This window comes from Ambystoma mexicanum, chromosome 12 (assembly GCF_040938575.1).
Source record: "Ambystoma mexicanum isolate Mex_15411 chromosome 12, UKY_AmexF1_1, whole genome shotgun sequence".
Classification (NCBI taxonomy): domain Eukaryota; kingdom Metazoa; phylum Chordata; class Amphibia; order Caudata; family Ambystomatidae; genus Ambystoma; species Ambystoma mexicanum.
Genome location: NC_090936.1, coordinates 875,575,694 through 875,597,852, shown reverse-complemented (window position 1 = coordinate 875,597,852; position 22,159 = coordinate 875,575,694). Strand labels below are relative to the sequence as shown.

At 44.6% G+C, this 22,159-nt stretch overlaps 1 protein-coding gene across 2 annotated transcripts in view; it reads left to right on the top strand.

Annotated features, from left to right (window-relative positions):
* The window catches only part of SCYL2 (SCY1 like pseudokinase 2), a 1,629,773-nt gene extending 1,613,911 nt beyond the window's left edge, over nucleotides 1-15,862 (top strand). Inside the window, exon 18 of one of the 2 annotated variants that reach the window (XM_069629360.1) lies at nucleotides 14,948-15,862. In XM_069629360.1, the coding sequence (XP_069485461.1) occupies nucleotides 14,948-15,589 (642 nt within the window). In that variant the 3' untranslated portion in view covers nucleotides 15,590-15,862. The remainder of the gene's footprint in view (nucleotides 1-14,947) is intronic. The other variant, XM_069629361.1, reaches the window with a different exon arrangement.
* The last annotated feature ends 6,297 nt before the right edge of the window (nucleotides 15,863-22,159 follow it).

Below are 22,159 nucleotides of genomic sequence, written 5' to 3'. Positions count from 1 at the left end.
AATCCATCTCCCATTTCTCACCCAGCCCCTGGATGGGATCTAAATGTGGTTTTAACCAGACTCATGGGATCTCCCTTTGAGCCAATGCATAAAGCAAGTCTAAAAGACCTTACTTAAAAGACAGCCTTCCTAGTGGCTATCACTTCTATTAGAAGAGTTAGCGAACTACAGGCCCTTTCTGTTCTAGACCCTTTTGTTACAGTCCACAGGGATAAGGTAGTTCTGCGCACTCATCCCAGATTTGCGCCTAAATTCATTTCGAAGTTCCATGTGAACCAATCGATCGAACTACCCACTTTCTTCCAGAATCCCACTAGCATGGCCGAAAGAAGCCTACACACACTAAATGTGCACAGGGCAGTCATGTTTTACCTGGAAAGAACAAAACCACTTAGGAAAACAAACCAGCTTTTAGTTTCAGTGGCAGCTGGCAGAGACGGGGATCCTGTCTCTAAATCAGCTATCTAAAAGTGTTACACTCTTGCTAAGAGAGAACTGCCCTTAAAGCCTAGAGCACACTCTACTCGGGGCACTGGGGCTTCCATAGCATTCATTGCAAATGTTCCCCCTGAGTCCATCTGCAAAGCGGCAACCTGGAGTTCTGTACACACCTTTACAAAACACTATTGCCTAGACACTCTTCTAGATCTGACTCTCAAGTGGGGCAAGCAGTATTAAGACATCTTTTCTCTACTGTTCCTTTTCATAACCCACAGCCAACTCCGGGCACTGCTCCCTAGTCTATGCACAGCATGTGATTCTAAGCAGATTAACAAGCATCAGAAGATATGCATTACTCACCGTAATAGCATTTCTGATGATTGTATCTGCTTAGATTCACATGCGCCCTCCCTACCTCCCCGCTTGGGGTGGAAGGAACATAGACGTCTTACTACTTTCTTTCTTCATGTACTCACTCACAATAGCCTGGGCCTCCCTCATAGCAGAAAAAATACAATCGGAGAGACCTTGGCACGTGAGGGATTTTGGGTACACTACACGTCATGATAGGGATAGTGTTACAGACACGCCTATGCCGACGTCCCCTTTCGGTCCCTGAAAGACAAGATGCAATACTCTGCAGTTTCCACTGGATGTCGGACCATATGCACAGCATGTGAATCTAAGCAGATACAAACATCAGAAATGCTATTACGGTGAGTAAGGCATGTCTTTCCCACCTCCTTCAACATACATATTTAGTAGTCTATCAAAGATGAGGAATACGTGGGAGGACACAATCCATTCAAAGAACAAATTATTTACCCGTGGTAATGTTCTTTTGACTGGATGATCCTCCCACGTTTTCCTCATTGCCCTCTGATCCTAGTCCTCTACCTTGGTGAGAATTTCCGTATTTTACCTCCTTTCTTTCTTTCAACATCTGGGTCATACCTTTAAGATGGCTGAGCATCGGGAGGAAACAACTAGAACTGATGCAACGGGCGCTGTGCAAGCTTCTTATACCAGTATTGATGTCACATCCGGAGACAGGATGGAGGTTGTTGAGGGCCACGATTCAACGACGCACGGTGCCCGATACTAGAAAAAAGTTTCCTAAGCTGCAAGCAGACTTACAAATATATCGAAGATGAGTAACATGTGGGAGGAACATCCAGTCGAAAGAAATTTAACTGGGGTAAGTAATTTGTTCTTCTGTCTCACTCTCAGATGGCTGCTTAGTGGTTCCTGTGTCGATTGGGCTTGATGGCAGCCTGTGTCTTACTGTTGCCCATGGCCAGGTTATGAGTGTGATGCACGCAGGTGCACCATTGCGACAAGTAGGGACCAGGTCTCCAACCCCCTCATTGAGGGGTTTCCCCATTCCTGCCTGATTCTGAGAAGACCTGCTCTGGTTGGCAGACCTCTGGAAATTACAAGTAGGCATGCCTTTTCAGGATCCTCTTCCTAAGAACACCATCAGAACAGACTCCTCCGTCATGGGTTGGGGAGCGAAGTCGGATAGAACGAAGAGTCATCTCTGGAAAACATAAACTAACTGGAATTGAAAGCAGTCTTCCTGGCTTTACAGGCATTTTTGCTGGTGATAAAGATTCCAATGTCCTTGCAATGTACTTGCCTTGTTCTAAGTGAACAAACAGGGAGGCACCAGATCAGTGAAATTGTGTTCTCTAGTGGTACATCCATGGGAGTGGGCTCTAAGGAACAACATAGTGCCTCCGGCAGCTCAGCTGGCAGGAGAGAACAACTTTCAGGTGGACAAGCTGATCAGGAGGTCCTTCACAACCACAAATGGGGAACGAACGATCAGATCCTGCTGGAGATCTTTGCCTTCAAGGGATCTCCCCTTGTAGACCTGTTCATGACGGAGCTGAACAGCAAGTGTCAACAATACACCTCTTGGAAGAGGAGGGGAAGGGATTGATGGTGGACGCACTGTAGATCTCATGAGATGACCTATTTATTTATGTGTTTCCTCCACTGCTCTTATTTGGAGAGTCTTGCAGCAGTCCAAGGGACTCCATTAATTGCTAGATTCTACTGATTGCATGCTGTGGGTCTCAGAGGGACTGGTGCTCCAATCAACTGCTTGTGGCAAGTGGTCTATCTCTCCTCCCATCCCTCTCTCTGTACTCGACGACTTCAACCTTCACCTCCCCTCTTCCCATCAACCTTCCCCTCGTATTTCCATCCTTGATTCCTACCTCCTCTCTCCCCTCCCTACTTCCACTACCCACTCATCTGGCCCCACTTTTGACCTCATCTTTATTTCTACCTACTCCCCCCCCTCCCCAGTCTCTACCCTTCTCAACTATCTCTCAGATCATGCTTTACTCTCCTTCTCCCTCACTCCCCCTCTCCCTCTGTCCACTTCTCTTCTCCCATCTTCTTCTCTCGACGGGACCTCCATAATTTTGCCCTTCTCTCTTTCTCGATTCCTGCTCTTCCTCCCTCCCACCTCTTCTTCTCCTCTCTATCGGCTAATGAAGCTTAATCCTCTCTCTCCTCTTCTATCTCTTCCAGCCTCGGTCAACTTTACCCCCTCTCCTCTTTCCACCCTACCCGCAAACCTTCTCAACCCTGGCAATCCCCTCACCTTCTGTCCATGCGTCGTCTCCTCTGTCGCCTTGAGCGATGCTGGCTTTAAACTCTGCTCTCTTGCTAATCAAACCTCCTACTTCTCATACCACTCTCTTTATGACTCTTGCCTCAGCTCTGCTAAACGTTCCTACTTCTCTAACCTTCTCCAATCACAATCCTCTCACCCTCGTCGCATCGTTCAGACCCTTTCTCGTCTTCTCTCCCCGCCTACTCCTGACCTCTCAGCCACCTCTTCCCTCTCTCCTTCTGGCTTTGCTGACTTTTTCTCCCCCAAAATACTCTCTCGACACCAAAACATTCTTCTCTCCCATTCCTATTCCCCTCCTCCCCCTCCTCTCACAGCCCCCTCCACTTGCATGTCTGACTTCTCTCCTGTCACTCCTTCTGAGGTCTCCCTCCTTCTGTCCAAAACCCATCCTACTGCTGCCCCCTCTGATCCCCTTCCCACCCCCTCTTATTCCTAAGATCTACCCTCTGCTTATTTCCTTCTTCAATATCGGTCTCTCCTCTGCCACCTTCCCTTCAGCCTTCATGGACATATCAAATTACCCCATCTTGAAGAAACCCTCTGCCAACCCCCTTCTTGTATCCAACTTTCGTCAAATGTCGCTTCTCCCATTCCTCTCTAAGCTTCTTGAATGCCTATTCTATTCCCAACTCTCCGTTTTCGTAACCAATCTCTCTCTTCTTCCCCGTTCTCAATCTGGATTCCGTCCTAAACACTCCACTGAAACTGCTCTTGCATATGTTCTCAACTGCCTTCTTACCGCTCGCTACACTGAGCAATCCTCTGTCCTTGTCCTTCTTGACCTTTCTGCGGCCTTTGATACCGTTGATCACCCCTTGCTCCTCAAAACTTTCATCCTTTGGTTTCAAAGGCTCTGTATTCAATTTGCTCTCCTCTTACCTCTCCAATTGTACTTTCGCTGTTTCCTGGGGTGGTCGTACCTCCTCCACTCTTCCCTTGGACTACTGTTTTCCCCCAAGGCTCTGTTCTCGGCCCTTTCCTTTTCTCACTTTACACCTCCTTTTTGCCACCATCCTCTCTTCCTTCAGCATTTCTCACCATTTCTACACTGACCCAGCTTTTCCTCTCCTTCTCTTCCTTCACTCCGGACCTCCACCTTAATCTCTCTTCTTGTCTTACTGCTATCAAAAACTGGATGCCATCCCACTTTCTCTCCCTCAACAGTGATGAGACTGAAGTCCTATTCTTTCCCTCTAGCACTCCCTCTCCTCCCATGACCCTCCTTTCATTCACTTTCCCCCTTCTAATCTCCCCATCTCTGCCCACGCTCGCAATCTAGGCCTCCACTTTGACGCATCCCTCTCCTTTACCCACCATATTTCTCTTACCTCTCGCGCCTGTCACTACCACCTCTTCAATATTCGTAAAATCTGTTTCTCCCTCACCTTCCATGCTACCAAACTCTTAATCTCTTCCCTTTCTCTTGTCTCTTCTATTGCTCTTCTCTCCTCTTTGGACTCCCTGCCTCTCATCTTGTTCCCCTTAAATCCCTCTACCACTCTGACATCCGTACCCTTTGTCTTCTTGCTCCTCATTACTCAATTTCCTCTTAGCACTCTTACCTTGGCTGGCTTCCCTTTCACTCCCAACTTAAATTTCACTTCCTTTGTCTCGTTTTTAAATCTCTTCATGATCTCGCTCCCCCCTATCTTTCCTCTCTCCTTTCTTTCTACACTCCCTTCCACTCTCTCCGTTCAGCTGATCTCTTCCTACTTACCGTTCCTCCTTCCCCTTGTGCCTCTTCTCGTATCAGTTTCTTTCAACTCCTTGCCCCCCTACACTGGAACTCTCTACCTCTCTATCCGCTCCATTTCCTCCTACTCCTCCTTCTGCGCCTCCTTGAAATCTCTTTTCCTTTCCTCATCCTGACTTTCCTCATCCCTTCCTCTTCTCTCTCACCACCCTCTTACACTTCCTCTACTCCCCTTGAAACTTCATCTTATTCCCTCCCTTATCTCTCCCCCCCACTCCTCCTTCCTTCACTCCTTTTTAACCTAGGTAAATTGTTCTACACACTGTTTTTAATTCTTATCTCATGTTTGTAATTATGCTTCTAGTTATCATGTCCTATTTATTCTTGTTTTTATAATGTAAAGCGCTTTGACATAAAGCACTATATAAACTTAATAAATACCAATACCCCCCTTTTTTCTGGTACTCCTTTGTCAGCAAGGGGGTTGCTGCAACCTTGCCCACATCCCCTTACCATACCTCTGTGGCACCAGAAGAACTGATCCAGTGGCCACCTAAGCTTACCTAATGATAATCTGCAAGTACTGGATGCTGCCAAGAAATCTTCTACATGAGGTCAGAACAGGGGTAAATGGCTAATATGTTGCCATTGGATCTTGGCAAAAATGAAAAATCCTCTGCAGACCTTGATAGATTACATTCTTTCCTGCTTGGCAAATCTGGTTCTTTTGGGCACTCGTATTTAATGAACTATAGTGGAAAGAAAACCAACCAACCAAACATAATGATAATATAACACAAATGTTTTGGGGAACAAGGGATCAGGTGAGCGGTGACCCTACTTGCACGTAGGGCCAACTCAAGGCTGATCCCTGCCGCGCTTCATACAAAAAGCTTGTGACGTTGGGTGGACCCAGCGTGTGAGCTGTCTGGTGTATCTTCTTTGACTTTGCTGTTGACCTTCCTCTGAATTCCTCTTGTTCTTTCCATGGCAACTGGAGAGATATATGCCTTTCATCCACTGCTGTGCGCTTTTCCACACTTTGAGGCATGTGTAGACCTTCCTTTAGCTCTTATGACCCACTTGTGATGTGGCCCCTTGCGAGGCGCTAGTAATATTGTATCCTCAGAGATGGATTCTGGAGCTTTGCATTGCCTTCCACCTTTTTCCAGTTTTTGGGGATTGTCTTTTCCTTGTACCCTTTGTCGGTAAAAATATAAATATAAATAAAATAAATAAATAAATGTACGGCGCATACCTGGCGTTTCTTGGAGCCTATCTTTCAAACAAGGACACAGTAGTATCTTTTTTCAACCCATTAATTAAATGAGTTCTGGGGGCTTTCCCATCTGTTCCCACCCTCACATCGACCTATTGTGAACTGGGATTTTAACATTGTTCAAACACCTCTGGCACATAAGCCTTTCGAGCTAATGGCAGCAATAGACTTGCACTTAGCTTAATGGAAAAGAGAGTTTTCTCGTGGCGATTAACTCAGCTTGCCGTATCAGCTAGCCTTATTTCTCATTTCATAGGGACAAAGTAGTCTTATGAACCCACTCTTCATTCTTCCCGAAAGTAGTCTCAGGCTTCTACATAAACCAGGAGATGGCTCGACCAGTTTTCTTTCCAGATCCCCAGACAGAAACTGATCGTATCCTTCACTTTCTTGACGTTCAAAGGGTCTTGAGATTATGGCTCCAGAAGACTAAGCATCATCAGTGTAGACTGTTTGTCACTTGTGTTGCCATCCAGCTGGCAGACAAGCCGCAAAAGCCACTATAGCCAGATGGGTTGTCTCATGTATTTGTCATGCCTACCAACTGCAAGGCAAGATTTCACCTCACGACCTCCATGCACACCTGAGAAGAGCACAGCAATGGGTTTTCAGCGTCATGTATCACGGGACCATGCACCATGGGAGGCCATGTGCAAAGACTTGGGCCGTCATGTCAGCTTTTTGTAAACATGACTCACTGGATTCCACTTCCAAGGCGGAGGCCCAATTGGAAAAGTGGGGCTAGGAAATATCTTTGCAATAGTGTAAAGTCCTTCCTCCCTTGGTTAGAGAAGTAACGTTCTGAGGAAAGATGGTAAGATCATACTTCTGGTCCTCTCAGTGGTTCAGGGACTGAGGGGAAATAGCGCAGGAGGCGGGGACTAGTACCGAATTCCTAAGGAGGGTGCATGCTAGGACTTGATATGTCTCCGGTCTCCATCCCCGCTCATTGGAAACTCATTAAAGTAAGGAACATAAGGGGAGTACAGTAGTCACTTCGGTGAGTAACCTTTCATGTTTGCTATGTAAAGGATCAAATAACCTTAACTATAGAGTTGCTAGTACAATGCTTTAACACAAGCACAACAACATTATTTTGCTTTCAAGGAGCTTTCAAGTTTGTGAAAAAAATACTTGTACTCTTCGAAAACAACATGGTGAAAAAAGTTGGTGGCAAACAACTAATCCTACATTTCACCTGCCTCAAGCTTAATCATGTTTATTGAAAACTACAATTAAAATTGCCCAATTGAATACTGGACTACAAGTCCCAAACATAATGACCTCACGTAATCTTAATGCATTTGTACATTCAGGTGATTGTTATCCTGTTTACTAATTATGACTGAACTATGTGAGAAGTGCAAAGTTGTTATCTTTATAGCTATTTCAATAAAACAAAAATTGACTCGCGCATCCTGCTTTAAATCAGTTGTAATTCAATATAAAATGATCAACATTGATATGATGCAACCAGGCTGCTCTGTCTGATATGTCAGCAAATGGAGATTTCCTTTCCTTTTGAGATCCCCAATATCTTATTGACATAAATATTATTCACTGTATTCACCTCATGGAAGGCTTTAAGGCATTTCCATTTTTGATGCTATTCAGTCTGGTTTTAAACATGTTCAGGGATAATGCTGCTTAACTCTTCAAAGATGAAAGCATGTGCTTGCCCACATGAGTATGTTCGAGTTTAGACTAATTGGACCAAATCTTTAGATCTTCCTTGATTTTCCTGAGCAAGAGAAATACAAATCTATATATATACAATATCAAATACATCCTTGGTGGCCCACATATCTAAAGTAGATCCAGTTTTCAACAAACTTGATTTTAGTATATGTATCCATTTGAAAAGTGTATGCATCACTTACCTTGCCTACCATGGGAGGGATCTAGAATCCATCACAAGGAAATTCTCACACTACACACCCTTGAAAAAACACTAATCCAGCAACAACAAACTAGCAATGATGCCAAACTCCAACCGGAAATGTCATAGGATCTTCTTTCTCCCCTGTAACAACCAAACTCTTGAACTCCCTTCAATTCCATTAACTTTAATATGCGATCAGCACCAAGTACGGATCAAACTAAATGCCTACCACACTCTGATTCAGTCCAATGGAAGGTGCCTTTACATCACAGGATAAAACAAGAAAACCACACAAAACCCTTAAACAAAGAATATTGGAAAATACTTTGGTTCCAACCTAAAGTGAACTGAAGAAATACCACAGTGAACATCAAAATGCAGTCACCATCCCTTTCACATGTGTTGAATACTTCCCCACACCAGAGGGCTACTGTTTTATTTACCCCACTAACCTTCATTTTTCTACTCCCCCTTCTCAATAAATTCCCTTACATTCTTACAATGTCAAACACCCACAAATCCCCCACAAACCCCTCCATTGGCCTAGCCATTAGAACATGAACACTAATTGAGCTTTGACAGTACTTCTGCACATCAGCGGGTAATCGTATCCAAAGCATTACAACCTTAAACAAAAAAAAAAATTCCAACCTATTAGAACTTAGGTTCCCCTTCAGTTCACATAACCCCAAGAGTCTATGCTTAACCCATTGAAGCAGATTGGCACTCGGGAACTGGGTTTCACATCTGCTTCTCCCCTTAGCCCAGTAACAACCCTATTTTCTTACAAAGCAAAACACAGCAAGGTTAACTAAAATGGATGGCGGATGACCACTTTACATTACGTTTACATATAACAACCTTCATATTTACGTACACATTACAGAAATATGTGATAACCCCCAGATTAGTTGGTGATCATTCTATAAAGGTATGGTATGGTTACAATGCAAAACCTAGAAACTACTGAAGTTCTCCAGTTATGCTTAGCTATTATTTATTCCGGCCATGTACAGCTTGTAAAATCGCATAACATATCATACATCACATCATCTCAAATTGTTCCATATTTTATGTGTGCAGCTTTGAACGCCTTACAAACTAAGCTATTAGTCTGAGCATATGTAATGACCATGTTTGGGTTTAACATGTTACAACAGGCACGCAGGTACACACACAAATACACATTTGTCGATCTTGAAAATCTTTATTTGGTTAAAAATGTATTTATTTGAGGCAGACTTCACTGATTTGAATGTTTCTATTGAACATTTCTCTGCTGTTATAATGTATAACATCAGTAGGATACTGCTCCATGTTGAGTGCCAATAGAATGTTATAGCATCTTCAATGCCTGAGCTATCTGAGGATTGAGATGTGTAGCATCTTGTGTGCCTGAGCTATGCTGGTGGAATGTCTAATGGAACATGGAACCTGGTGATCTTTAGATTTCAGGAGTGACAGTTGGAAGGGACCTGAGGATGGGACCTGATACTTGGTGGAAGCTAATACCTTGCTTTCTTGCTTAACCACCTCACCTGTAACAATAAAGAAGCTTCCTTTTCTACATGGGTCCAGCGTTATTCCTGTTCCTTGCCTGACTCACCGGATGCCCACGATGCTACATATTTTTGGCAACAAGGATGTTGAAATCCATCACCCATGATTATATGGTGTGATGGTGAAGAAGAAGACTTGTGATGATGCAGTTGCTGCTGTTGAAAATTTCCCTCGAAGGAGAGAGGCATCACAGCGCCATTGAGAGCCCTTTGGACTCTGGGGTGATTGCAAGAGATGTCACTACTAACATAGGACAGTCTCTGAACTGGTGAGCGTAGATAGGAGGGCAGAAAGGAGTGTGCCCCCACTGCACTGTGTGCACACCACAGTGGTGAAATAGTGCAGGTTTAGTGCATGGATCAATGCACAGGCGAGGTGAGATGTAGTCCCTATTCCCAGTTCGTGCAGTAATTTGCATACTGCATGAGCGGTATGCTGGGACACGAAGGAGAAAGGGATATGAGAAATACAGGGGGAAAAAATGAAAAATAATGAGAAATGCTTATTTTCCTAGCAGACGCATTGTTTTACCCATGCGTTTTACTGTGGTCGTGGATTGAAGGCACAAAGTCAGCAAGATATTGGTTGTATTCTAATTCTAATTCGTATTGGCACGCACAAGAACATGGCGTTTGTGTCATCACGTCAACGTGAATGGGGGTGAGCGTAGACACATATCCATATCTGAAATGAAATGAGCCTTGTCGGAACGGTTGATGTCCATTGCTGTTATGGCTAGGGCCATATAAAGTCATGGACAGAGTGGATACTCTGGGAATAAATATGAGATGGAGACATGTGCAGTACGGACCTTCTTACCCTTACGTCCCGTCCCCTTTCCTCCATACTGCATGGGCGTCTCTCGTTAGGGACGGGAGACAGAACCTTTTACACCAGAAAATACCTCCCCCTCAAAAAGAGGTGCTCAAGTCACACTCAGCCCAACCTGCCAATCAGCACCTCAACGCCAAGTATAGACAGATGGAGGGGGATCCACTCTTTCTGTCGGTGCACCCTCAACTGCACTCTTTGGTGATCGCTGCAGCGTCACACTACTCTAAGCCTCAGTCGTCCTCTCCCACCTCGTCCTTGGCGCTGCTAGGCAAGGAGGAGAAAATTTGGAGGCGTACGGGACGAAGCTGTACTTCAATGCATCGCTGCACCTGTGTCAATCCAACGCGGATGCCATGCTGGCAGCTGTTAAACAGAGGCTTGGTGGGAAATAGCGGACTTTCTTACAGAACTTCCGGTGCAGAGCCAAGCACGCTTCAAGGCAGGGGTTAGAGAAGCCAGGCTGGTAGCGCAGGACATCATGGAGTCCACCGTTGCCCACATCAATCTCTGGCCGGGCCATATCATTGCCACCGACATGAGGACGACTGCCTGGCTTCGGGCTACTAAGTTTAACCCTGATGTCCAGGAACGCATATTAGACCTTCCATTCAAAGGTAGTGACCTCTTTCGCTCTACCACTGATCAGGAATTAGATAAAAGGAAGAAGAGCTCACAAACTGCGAAGTCTTTATCCTAACGAAGGCCACACCCAAGGCATGCACCCAGTTGCATCAACGCTCCTACAAGGGGCGGGCATTCGGTGGAATTCCGGGGGTTTCCAGTCAGCACAGGTGCAAACAACAAAAGGGGGGGTGGGCAAGTTCTTTTTCCAGTTCCCCTCCTCCACAGAGGCCTCAGAGGGAAAGAAAGCATGATGCGTCCCTTCGAGTCCACGTGTCTCCAGTGGGGGGGCTGGCTTGCCTTTCACATGCAATTTTGTCATCAGAACTTTTCAGACCCCTGGATCCTCTCTGTAGTATCCTTGGGGTCCCACCGACCGGTCCCGCCCTCTCCTTTTCGAATTTTATAATTTCAAATTCGAATAATATATAAGTGGAAGCAACAGGCGCACAATGATATAGAGATTTGGTATTTGAAAGATAGAAAAATGTCGAGGTTAAGTCCAAGGTTACAAGTTATAGATGAAATAGGAAGCTGAGAGGGAGGAAATTAAATAAAAGAAGGAGGTGGAGGAGAAGGATGAGTGTTAAGAGGGAAAAAGAGTACTTCCGTTTTAGCAGCGTTAAGTGCAAGAAAATTAGTTGCCATCCAAGATTTAATAGCTAATGGACTAGACGACAGTTGATTGTGGACATCACAAGAGAAGGAAGAAAAGGACAGAAAAAGCAGAGTATTATCGGCATATAAATAATGTGATAGACCAAAGGAAGAAATTACTTCAGCCAAGGGTGAAGTGTAGAGGGGAAAAACGAAGGGACTCTCTGGTTATGGTACACTGGCTTATTCTGAGTACTAAGGTTGGTGGCAGATGAGGGCTTTTCACACTTTTGATACGCTCCTTGTCACAAGGTGAATTCTGCACCCACATTTAGGCACTGTGCATGATATTTAATTAGGAATTCTCTCAGCCAGTTGGAGGTCTTTTCTGTCTCCCTGACACTTAGCAAGTATTTTGTTCATTCTGTCCTGAAGAAGGCGGTCATCAACTGTATACCCTGCGGAAACGCCAATTCTGCTGTCCATGCCTAGTTTGAACCAATTGTTGATCCAATGGCGGATGACGTTGATTTAAATTTGATTGTTTTTCAACCACATTTCTAATAACTATCACAGTGGCTTCTTGTTTGTTCACTGAAAAATCAAGTGTTCACAAATTCATGTTGCAGTCCAAATATCGAGAATTGTACCTTTTTTAGTCAGGGCTAGTCAGTCTTTGGGCGTGACTAACCGCACCTACTTGCACTTGTTTACTGACAATATATATTTTGTTTTCCTGATTACGTTTGTATATTTTGGATCTTGCATTCACACGTTTGTTTCTGCTCCTCTGTTATGATGTACACACTTTTTGTACCAATTCAGTTTGAAAGTGTCATATACTCATGATTTTATGTTCTGTACACTTTTCAGCTTTGATCCTATAAGTATCTATTGAGTATATATTTCTTTTTTAAGAATTAAACAAAAGTTGTTACGCCACTTGTGGTCCATCTGTGGTATCACAACCTCTAAACATATCATGCACACCATGAATAATAGGATTAAGTCCTATGCATGTTTCTATGTTTAATGAATTATGAGTCAAATTTAAGTCAAGTCCAACGGGAACACCCTTTTGCTTGTGTATGTTCCTCTCTGCTAATGCCTCCCCTGAAAGCCGGGTGGTCCAGGCAGCCTCTGCAAATCTAAAGACAACATATTTCCACTCTTTACCTCACGACAGGGAGAGTAATAGACTTGATGCCTGGGGAAGAAAGGTCTTTGGCTCAGGAAGCCGGGGTCTGAGAGCCATCAACGCCTCCTGTGCCACAGTCAAATTCCTCTTAAGCCTTTGGCCTGCCATCTCAGAAGCTGCAAAACCTCTCTCTGGAAATATGAGAGATGGTGGTGAAGCCCTAGTCAGATGGCAAGTAGCGGTCCCAAAAAATGCTTCAGTCATCCTTGGATATGCCTCCTGCGTAGCTCGTACGATGGCAACAGAAACAATGTTGAAGAGATATCCCTGGCTGAGGACCTGGTTTTGCCCCAGATGTTGAGACTAAGCTCCTAGATATGCTGTTTGATGCCAACAATGTGTTTAGGGCAACAGCCGACGAGTCCCTCCAGAATTCCAGTCACGCAATGCTACAGCTAAATCTGTGGGTCTAGCGGTCCAACAAACACAGCCCACGGGATCCTGGGGCAGGAGTTTTTGCTTCTTTATCTGCTATGCCCACACCGACAAGTGTGCAACCCGTCTGGCAAACAGATGCAGCGCTGCCCAGCTAGGTCACGGGGCAAAGGCACTCCTAGGCTTTCAATGTGCCGTCATCTGCCCAGAGTGTGAAGCCCCATGAATCAGACTTCTGTCATTCATCCCATGAGGGAGGCCGGATTTCCCGGTTCCACAAGGAGTGGAATCTTACCACGTCCGAAACCTGGATCTTGCAACTCATTGACCAGGGATACTTTCTCCCCTTTCCTCAACACCCTCCAAACCATCCCCCAGTCAATCAAGGTTTGCCTCCGGACACCCTCCTGTAGGAGCTGGATCATCCGCTTCTGGTGAAGGGTGCCATAGACCCAGTGCCCTGCTTTGTACAAGGCAAGCGTTGGTACTCATCCTATTTCCTGGTGCCAAAAGACGACAGGGGCTTATGTCCCATACTGGATCTGAAGCTTTTGAACCTGTACCTGCGCAACGACAGGTTCAAGATGGCTGCTCTGGCACAGATCATTCAAGCCCTCGATTTGCAGGACTGGGATGCCTCACTAGATTTACAAAATGCCTACTCCCTGTGCTTTTGGTGGATGTGCACAAGTTCTGAGATTTGCAGTGGAGCATTGCCACTGTCACTTCAAGGCCCTGCTGTTTGGTCTATCTTCAGCACCAAGGGGTTTTCACCAATCTGCTGGCAGTGGTAGTGGCTTGCCTCAGAAGAGAATACACTCATGTAACTCCCTGTCTGCATGACTGGCTCCTCTGAGCTTGCTCCCCAGATCAAGCGTTTTCAAGAAGTCTCACTTTTCTCTGTACCAGCCCTCCATTATATCAGATGTCCTGTCCGGCGCAGGGCATGTAAATGTGTTGGGTGGAGCCGATGCAGAGCTGCGGTGCACCCTCTTGGCGGGCAGATGCGCTTCCAAAGAGCAGATGCACTGGAAGATAGATATCAAAGATGAGGAATCCGTGTGCAACATCGATCAGAAAGAACATTACAGAAAAGTAAGTAATTTATTTTTCAGGACCTGTCTTTGGTGATGAAGGCATTATAGTTATCTGTTACTCTATTGCTGATTTTTATGTTGAATGGCAACCTACAATAGCAATGTATCTGTGCCTTTTGAAAGAACATCATTAGTGAGTTGATATTGTTGTGCATAACAACTGAATGCAGAGTTGATTACTTAATTATTCTCAAAAGGGGAATGGTGGAAGTGGATGCTAATTGTTGACAAGCCTACGATGGTTATAGCTGTAATGAAAATGTTGGAGGTTGTGTTAACCAACCAGGGGGGACAGGGAGGGAGAAGGGGGGTTAAGAGAGCTTTGGGACTGATGCACATCCCAATTGTCGTCTCAATGTCAATCTGACATAGTATCATCTTATGAGGTGATGAAGGAGATGTTGTAGTATTTAGGGATGGTATTTAGAATGGAGCTGTAAAGGGAAAAGGTTGTATTCCTAGTGGAATGGCTGTTGTTGTTGGAAGTTATGGATGGCCTTTTCCTGGGGAATAAAGAATGTTAAAGGTTTTTTTTTTTAAGTTAGTGATTGTTTTTATACATGTTTGACATTTTAACCAATAAAACATTATAAAACTAAAAAAAATGACTTAATTATTCAAGAAGTAATTCTTCTGAACCAATCACACGTCTGTTCTTGTATTGTAAGCAAAATTATATTTTCTAAATTCTAATATTTTCTACTGCTTTGCGTTTTTCAGACAAAAGATTTAACAAATACCTTAATGGACAATATGGCGTCTTTGAAAAGTAACTTTGGAGCAGCCCCTTCAGGTGGTTTCCCACCTGCTTCCTCGCATTTAGGCTCTCTTGGAATTTCATCACCAGTTGATAATGTGAGCACTTATCGAAATGTTACAAATGGATTTAACACAAATATGGCATTTCCAAGTCCAGCACTCAACATGATTGTTAATAACTCAAACCAGAATATATCTGCTAGCTACAGCTCAACGGGAATATCCAAGATGAACATAATTGCACCTGCCAGCATGCAACATTATAATACAGCAAATATCTCTTCTGGATTATCACAGCCCAGCAGAACCACTGCTGATATGTCTGCTTTTGATAATCTTTTTGGTTTTCAGAAACCCAAAGTTAGCATCAACCAAATGTCACAACAACATCCAAGCCAGTGGTCTAATCAGCAAGGTGTGCCATCTCAAGGACCACAGGACTTAAGCAGACCATCACTTGGAACACAAGCTGCGCTGACAGGACAGACTGGGTTTGGCATGCAAGCCAATCCCTTTTTTAGCCCACAGAATTTTACACACCCAACAGTCGGCACAACGAACAGCAGCTTAGCAAGCAACGATTTAAAAGATATTTTTGGTTAAAAAACACCTTATTTTAATCACAAGTACTACTTTAATCATGGGAAAGCTGGAGGACGTGTATATATATTTGGTAAAATATTCCTCTAGGATATGATCTAACTATTCAAACAAAAATCGTCTCTTCGCGTGGGATGATCTTTTTAAGGACCAATGTGTAACTAAAACTTGGACAGATGTTGTTTTTCAGGATATTCAATGTTTGTCTTACAGATTTCTTATATAGTGCGTTGTTTTGCTGCTAATTAAAGGCAATACAATTTTTGGGGTCATCTACACATTTGTAAATTTTTTTTTCACATAATTTCCCCCAAAGAAATCACTGCAATGGAATGCTCCATCATTTACTTAATTACAATATCTTAGTTCAAATTACTGTGTGATTAGGTATTTTAATGTGTAATCTTGTAGTGAAAAATCCTTTTCTTGTGGAAATGAAAGCTAATTTAAAGGCTACTTCCATATAATGGGAGAGATTTCTCAACTTTGTGTGCAATGCTTGCATCTGTGTTTTAGATTGTGTTTCATCTATAAGCCACATATTGTTTCCTTATTACTTGTTTGAGACATTTATAAAGGAAACGGTAGGGCCTTGCAAACTGTTCTGGGAAGATGTAAACAAAACGCTCTTCAACAAGCCAATAAAATGGCACAATGGATCAAGCACTCACTGCTTGTTCCTCACGTTCCACAGTGCCACCAAGCAGGGATCCCTGGATGTTAATGTCCAGCTCGGAGCCACTGAGCAATTCACTGAGAGAATGCACATTAGCACAACGATGTGCTTTTTGCTCCCAAAATATGTGTTGGTTTACAGGGCAATACTATTGTATATATAGCTTTATCAACCCAAGATGGGCAGCCCTCAAGGGTGCAGATAGCCACATACATGTTCACCCCCTCATTAGAGTTCATCAATGTGTTAAACTTTGACATCCTTCTCTTTGGAGCTTTTGGGTATTTTGAGCAAGTACCATACATGTTATAGTGGATTTTGAAAAGCATTAAAAACCCTTTTACTTGTGAGAGTAGAATAGGCCATTTTAGCTAGCAAGTCACACATGCCAAAGTGGTATACAATAGCATCCCTAGAAGGTCATCTCCAGGTCAGAGCCACTGAGGAATGCATTGTGGGTTTGCACATTAGCACAATAGCATGCTTTTCAATCCAGAAATGTCTGTATATATATCCCAATCTCTCCCTCGACAGCGTGACCTCTGATTCTTTTCTGGTTGTCATAATGTTGGCAAACTAATAGTCTATCCAGAAGTACAAAAGGGCTCAAAGGCTTCTTGCACAATGCCCGAACACGTACCACAGCTTGGCTTAGCTTTGCTTGTCTTAAAAATGAAACAAACAAATGTAGATGTTATACCTTCTTTTTATTTTTACTATGGTAACGTGGGCTGAGCACAGGCTACTCTCTGGAGATCTGGATCAGCACCAGGAGCTTCCAAACAATAACAACACAGTAAGCAAAGATCACCCTCTGTAAGGGAGAAAACACAGGAAGGTCAAGCTTGATATATATTCCTATAAGGTGTGCTGAATAATTTGGGAAATGTATTGCAAGAGGGGGAAAACAAAAAACATTGTTAAAATACCTTTGGCTATGGTAGGCAACTAGGGGATTCACAGGTCATCAGAGGCCAGGGTGTCAGAGGTGCCTAAGAATGACACCTCTCTCTTATGTTTTCTACTGTGGCATTTTGTAGAAGGCTTGGCTATGTTGAGCTGGTTTTCAGTGCTCTTTCCTCTGGTTTGGTCTGGGGTTTAAAGACATTGATTGACTTGTCTGTACTTGAGCACTGCAGCGTGTGCCAACCAAATGGGGGGCTTGAATGGTGAGCGACATTTAGGCACTTCAGTGATGTTTTTGAGCAGAGCCAGCTCAGTGGTCCTAATGGGCTCCGTAGTAGTGAAGTGAAAACTTCAGACCAGATGTCTTGAAGTTGCCTAGTGGCTTGAAGATGCTTGATCGCAGTGTGGATGGCTTTCAAACAAGGTAGGCTCCAGTCGCTTTCTAAGGCAACTCCACGTGTTAAGTAGTAGCCGAAGTGCAAACAGCAGGGTGGTTCTTAAAGAGGTCTTGCTCAGTCTTTGTTCATTGTGGCTTGATGGCTCTGAACAGTCTCAACACCCATACCTTGGTTTGATGAGCATCAGTACATGCCAGTAAATGCCTCTGGTCTTTAGGATGCTTGGGTTTCCTCCAAAGATGCAATTAGTTTCACAAATATTTTGCCCCTGTCTGTTCATTTGTTGTTTCAAACTATAACATGAAGACATAGGGTTGTCATTTTAATAAACCAAAAGAATGTATTATCTTGGCCAAGCAGGATTCTGCCTGCTGGCTGTTCAAATAAGACTAGGTATTGAGCAAATATGTGATATAAAATGCAATGTTGCTTGGTTGGAGCCACAGTTGGCCTATAGACTTTTCAGCTCAATGTTGTATCTGACACAGTACGAAGACTTCAGAGGTGCTCTGCGTGTTCTGCATTGTTTCGATTTGTAACCTGCCAATAGAGCACAATGGTGAAGCTGAATATTATGCAAGAAGCTACACAAAAAAGGCCAGAAACAACCCACTGTTCTGGCAGTTCCATCTGTTCACAAATGCAGTTCAACTTTAATGAAGACTGCTAGAACTGCACCACACAGCAGTTCCTTTGTGGCATATTAAACCCGATCTAAAAGGTATAAATATGTTATTAGCCGAGTTGCCCACGTAATTCAGACCACATTCTGAACGCTAGTACCTTAAACAGTGGTTATTCTGGAAGCTTGAAATGGCATTAGACAATTATCAAAATGTACAGAAAACAATTTCTTAAAAGTAAATATTATAGAGAATGAATTATCTTGGTAAGCCAATGTCAGGAATATATATATTAACGAAACACCACTCAAAACCACATTGTCTATATGTTGATGAGGATGGCATTTTTGTATATAAGAACATTTAACATAACCCTTTCCTCCTGCCCAGTTGTCAATTTTCGTGCGATGGCCAGCAGTGCTGCTAGACTCAGTATTGTGTATGCTCTGCGCTTTAGCTTCGACCATGATCCACATTCTGGATTGTTTAGTCACAACAAGGCCAATGAGAATGAACTCAGTCTTTTCGTCATTAAGGCGGAGTCTGTGTGTGGCCATGCAAGTTTATACGGCCTCGTAAATAATATTTACTCTGAGAGAATCCTGTGTGTGGTTGCCGGCAACGGGGGATGAGAATGTACGTGTAGTCTGTGTAGTTGGTGTCAGATGCCTAACGAGTCGAAGGTAATTGAATAGTGGTTTTGTGCATATGTTGTACAGCGTGGGGGAGACGCATGACCCTTGCAGTAATCCATGAGAGGTTGGAGTGGGGTGCGCGGAGGCTTACCCAGAGATAGCCCGAGAGGTTCTGTCAGCTAGGAATGAGGCAATCCACTTAGCTGGGGAGAAGTGAGCTAAGGATGTGAGGTGGTGGCAGAGCTTTTGGTGGTCGACAAGGTTGAACACTGCAGATGGGTCTAGAAGTAAGGGAAGGGAGAGGTTGCTTAGGCCATCTGATTCATCTAGCTGCTTTTTGAGATCCAGAATGGCTGTTTCGATTCCATACTTTGGGCGGGACCCCGATTGGCGAATACCCAGGACATGGTGTGATTTTTGGAATTTCTGTATTTGTAGGTAGGCGACTCTATCAATATTTTTCAAAAGGAATGGGACTGTAGTGATAGATCGAGAATCAGTGGGGATTCAGGGTTCGAGGGCATGTTTTTATTAGCAGCTGGGAGATCCAGGATTCTTTGAGTACAGGTGGCACAGAGCAGGTTGAGGTGATTATGGCAGCGCTGAGAGTGAGAAGTGGTTTGGCACACTCTTTTACAATAGAGGCTGGGCAGGTGTCGCCTTTACACAGAGAAGGTTTAATGCCTGTGATAATGTTGCCAAGGCACAGGTAGGTTGGAACCCGAAGGAAATTCTTCCAGGTTCTCCAGGCAGTAGGATAAGGGGCCAGGCAGCTAAGGTACATGATAGTTTGGTTTCGATCATGGCTTGCAGCAGTGCAATTTTGTTTGTGATTGTGTCTTTTACGGTAGTACACCAAGACCTGTCTTTAATTTAAGGATGGTGGTGGGGGGAACAAAGGTGTTTCCAGCTCTCGAAGGATGGCAAGTACTTCACGTGAGCTGGAGGATTCCATGATGATTCTGTTATTGTAGGCATCCACTTTAGCAGCATGAATGGGTTGTCTGTAGTGGTGGGAGATCTTGGCAAAATTAGCTTTGTTGGCAGTGGTGGGTTCTTTGTGCCAGGCAGCTTCAGCTGCTCTTTTTATTTTGCACGGGTGTCCCTAAGTTCTGGGATGAACCAAGAGTTGAGGTGTTGAATGTGTTTTGCTTTCAGGCTTTGAGGGGGGCCAGGAAGCGTACAGTTTTGCTGAGCAGAGTGTTGTAGTGTTGTACAGTGTCGTGGTGTGTGGAGAGTGTGCCTGAGAAGTGGGATGATCTGGGCACTGGTCAGGTTGCAGGTGCTGAGGGCCATCATGGTAGCTGGTGTGGTGATTGGATTGGTGCATGGTGGTTTTTGTTGGCTGGGGCAGGGGATGGTAAAAATGATGGTGTTTTGGTCTGGATAGGATTATGATGCTGCTTTTCTGATCCAAGATCCAATCAAGCATGCAGCCATGGAAGTGTGTTGCAGCAGTGACCAATTCAGTGCAGTCTAACGCTGCCATGGAACTAGACAAGACACTGGCCTCTGTGTCCAAGGGGTTGTTGTATCGAAGATTAAGGTCACCCAGGATTAAGAGTTGGGTGGTGGGCTTAAGGTTGGCTAGTATGAGTTCTGAGAGGTCGTCTTTGAATGCCAAAAGTGGGGCTGGAGGTCGGTAGATGAGGCGGAGGGTAATGATGGCATTAGCTATACACTTTAATTTGGCGGATATAGATTTGCAGTTAGGGAGTTGGGCTACATTAAGTGAGCATAGGGGGATAGTGTCCTTGTAAATAAGGGCTACACCACCCCCGTTTTCTGAGGTTCTGTCGCAGCGAAGTAGGGTGTAGACATTGTGGAGAGCTATAGAGAGCACAGGGCCAACGGTGGGCATGAGCCAGGTTTCTGACAATGCGAGGAAGTTGAGGTTATTTGCGGTGATATGGTTAAGGATGTCATGTGTGCGCGCTACCAGAGACCTGGTGAGTAGGGCGCATTGGAGCGGGGTGCCTGAGACACAGGAGTGAGTGGTGCTGCATTGGCCTGAGCATTGTTGATCGGTGTGAAGGGGTTAAGTGGGGATGACGCAGGGTACAGTCAAGGCTGGTGAGCAGTACGATATTGCAGCTGTGCATTGCACTTTACCTTGTGTTGTGAATTGGTCACTGTGCTCCCTTGTGACGGTTTTATCGGCAAGATAATTTGTGCAGCAGCATTTTGTTTTAGTTGTAGAGCTAGCAGTCTATCTGCCTTGTTCACTTTTATGTAATCTTTTTGTGGCATGTACCGCCCTTTCTCTGCCTTTTTAATTTGGCGCAATTCCAATTTTCCCCTGATGTTCCTATAGAACTTAAGAATTTTCACCCCAGAGTCGGTTTCCATCTTTTGCTTTACGTCTTTGAGTTCCTGTTCTAGTCCTGCCTCTAGATGTTTTTTCTGCTGCTCGCTTGTGGCTCTGATAGCTAATAGATTCCCCCCCCCCAAACCCTCCCCAAAGCACAGATTTTGAAGGTGCCCCACAGACACTGCTCTGTTATCTCTGGACACACAGAGAACTCCAGCAAGTTCTTCTAGTGTTTCTTCTGTCTTTCTGGAGTCTTCGGCCAGCTCCTCGAGAGTTCTTTCTGTGGTTTGTCTGTTCTTCCAATGTCTTGAATTGTTTTTTTTTTTAATTTCTGTGGTAAGCAGGGAGAACTGAGTCTGAAATGAGGTGGTTAGTTTGTCCTGAAATTAGTTGAGGCAGGATTCAAGGTCTGTCTTGCATATAGGCATGGGTGGGGCTCTGTTGCCGGCCTGGACGTTGTCCCCTGCATGATCCGAGGGAAGTCGGAGAATTGGCTATTGGCTCTTTAGACCAGCACTGCTGCAGGCTGCCTTCTTGCGACTTGTTTTGTAGGATTTGCTTGGTAGAGATGCTCCTGTTCCTGCACCTTGGCATTGGACAGGTTTGCGGGGGTGCTCGTGGCGAGCTGGCAGAAATACATCTGAAGATGGTGGGGCGGCACCGCCTGGCGGGTTCGTGGACTTCGGGCCTAATCCTTAAAGTGTCTGTCTGGACTTCATGTCCTATCCAATCTCCCCTTTGCTCAAGTTAGGGTCCCGATCCCAGACTCCGTTGGATTTTCGGTTTTGGATCGTTCAAGGCCTCCAGAGCAAAAGCGTGTTACTAGAGGAAGGAAAAGGGGGCAGCAGAGGATCCACACTCCTACCCCCGCTCTAATGGATCTAAGGATTTGGGAGTTCCGTGGCACATCCACCGCGGGGGCCATCCCTTCGATGCAGGTGAGCCCGGGGAGACCCGGCCAGCACACCCAGCCAAGAGCTTTGTTTTTGCCCAAATGGGAGCCGATCATGCCCCACCAACACTG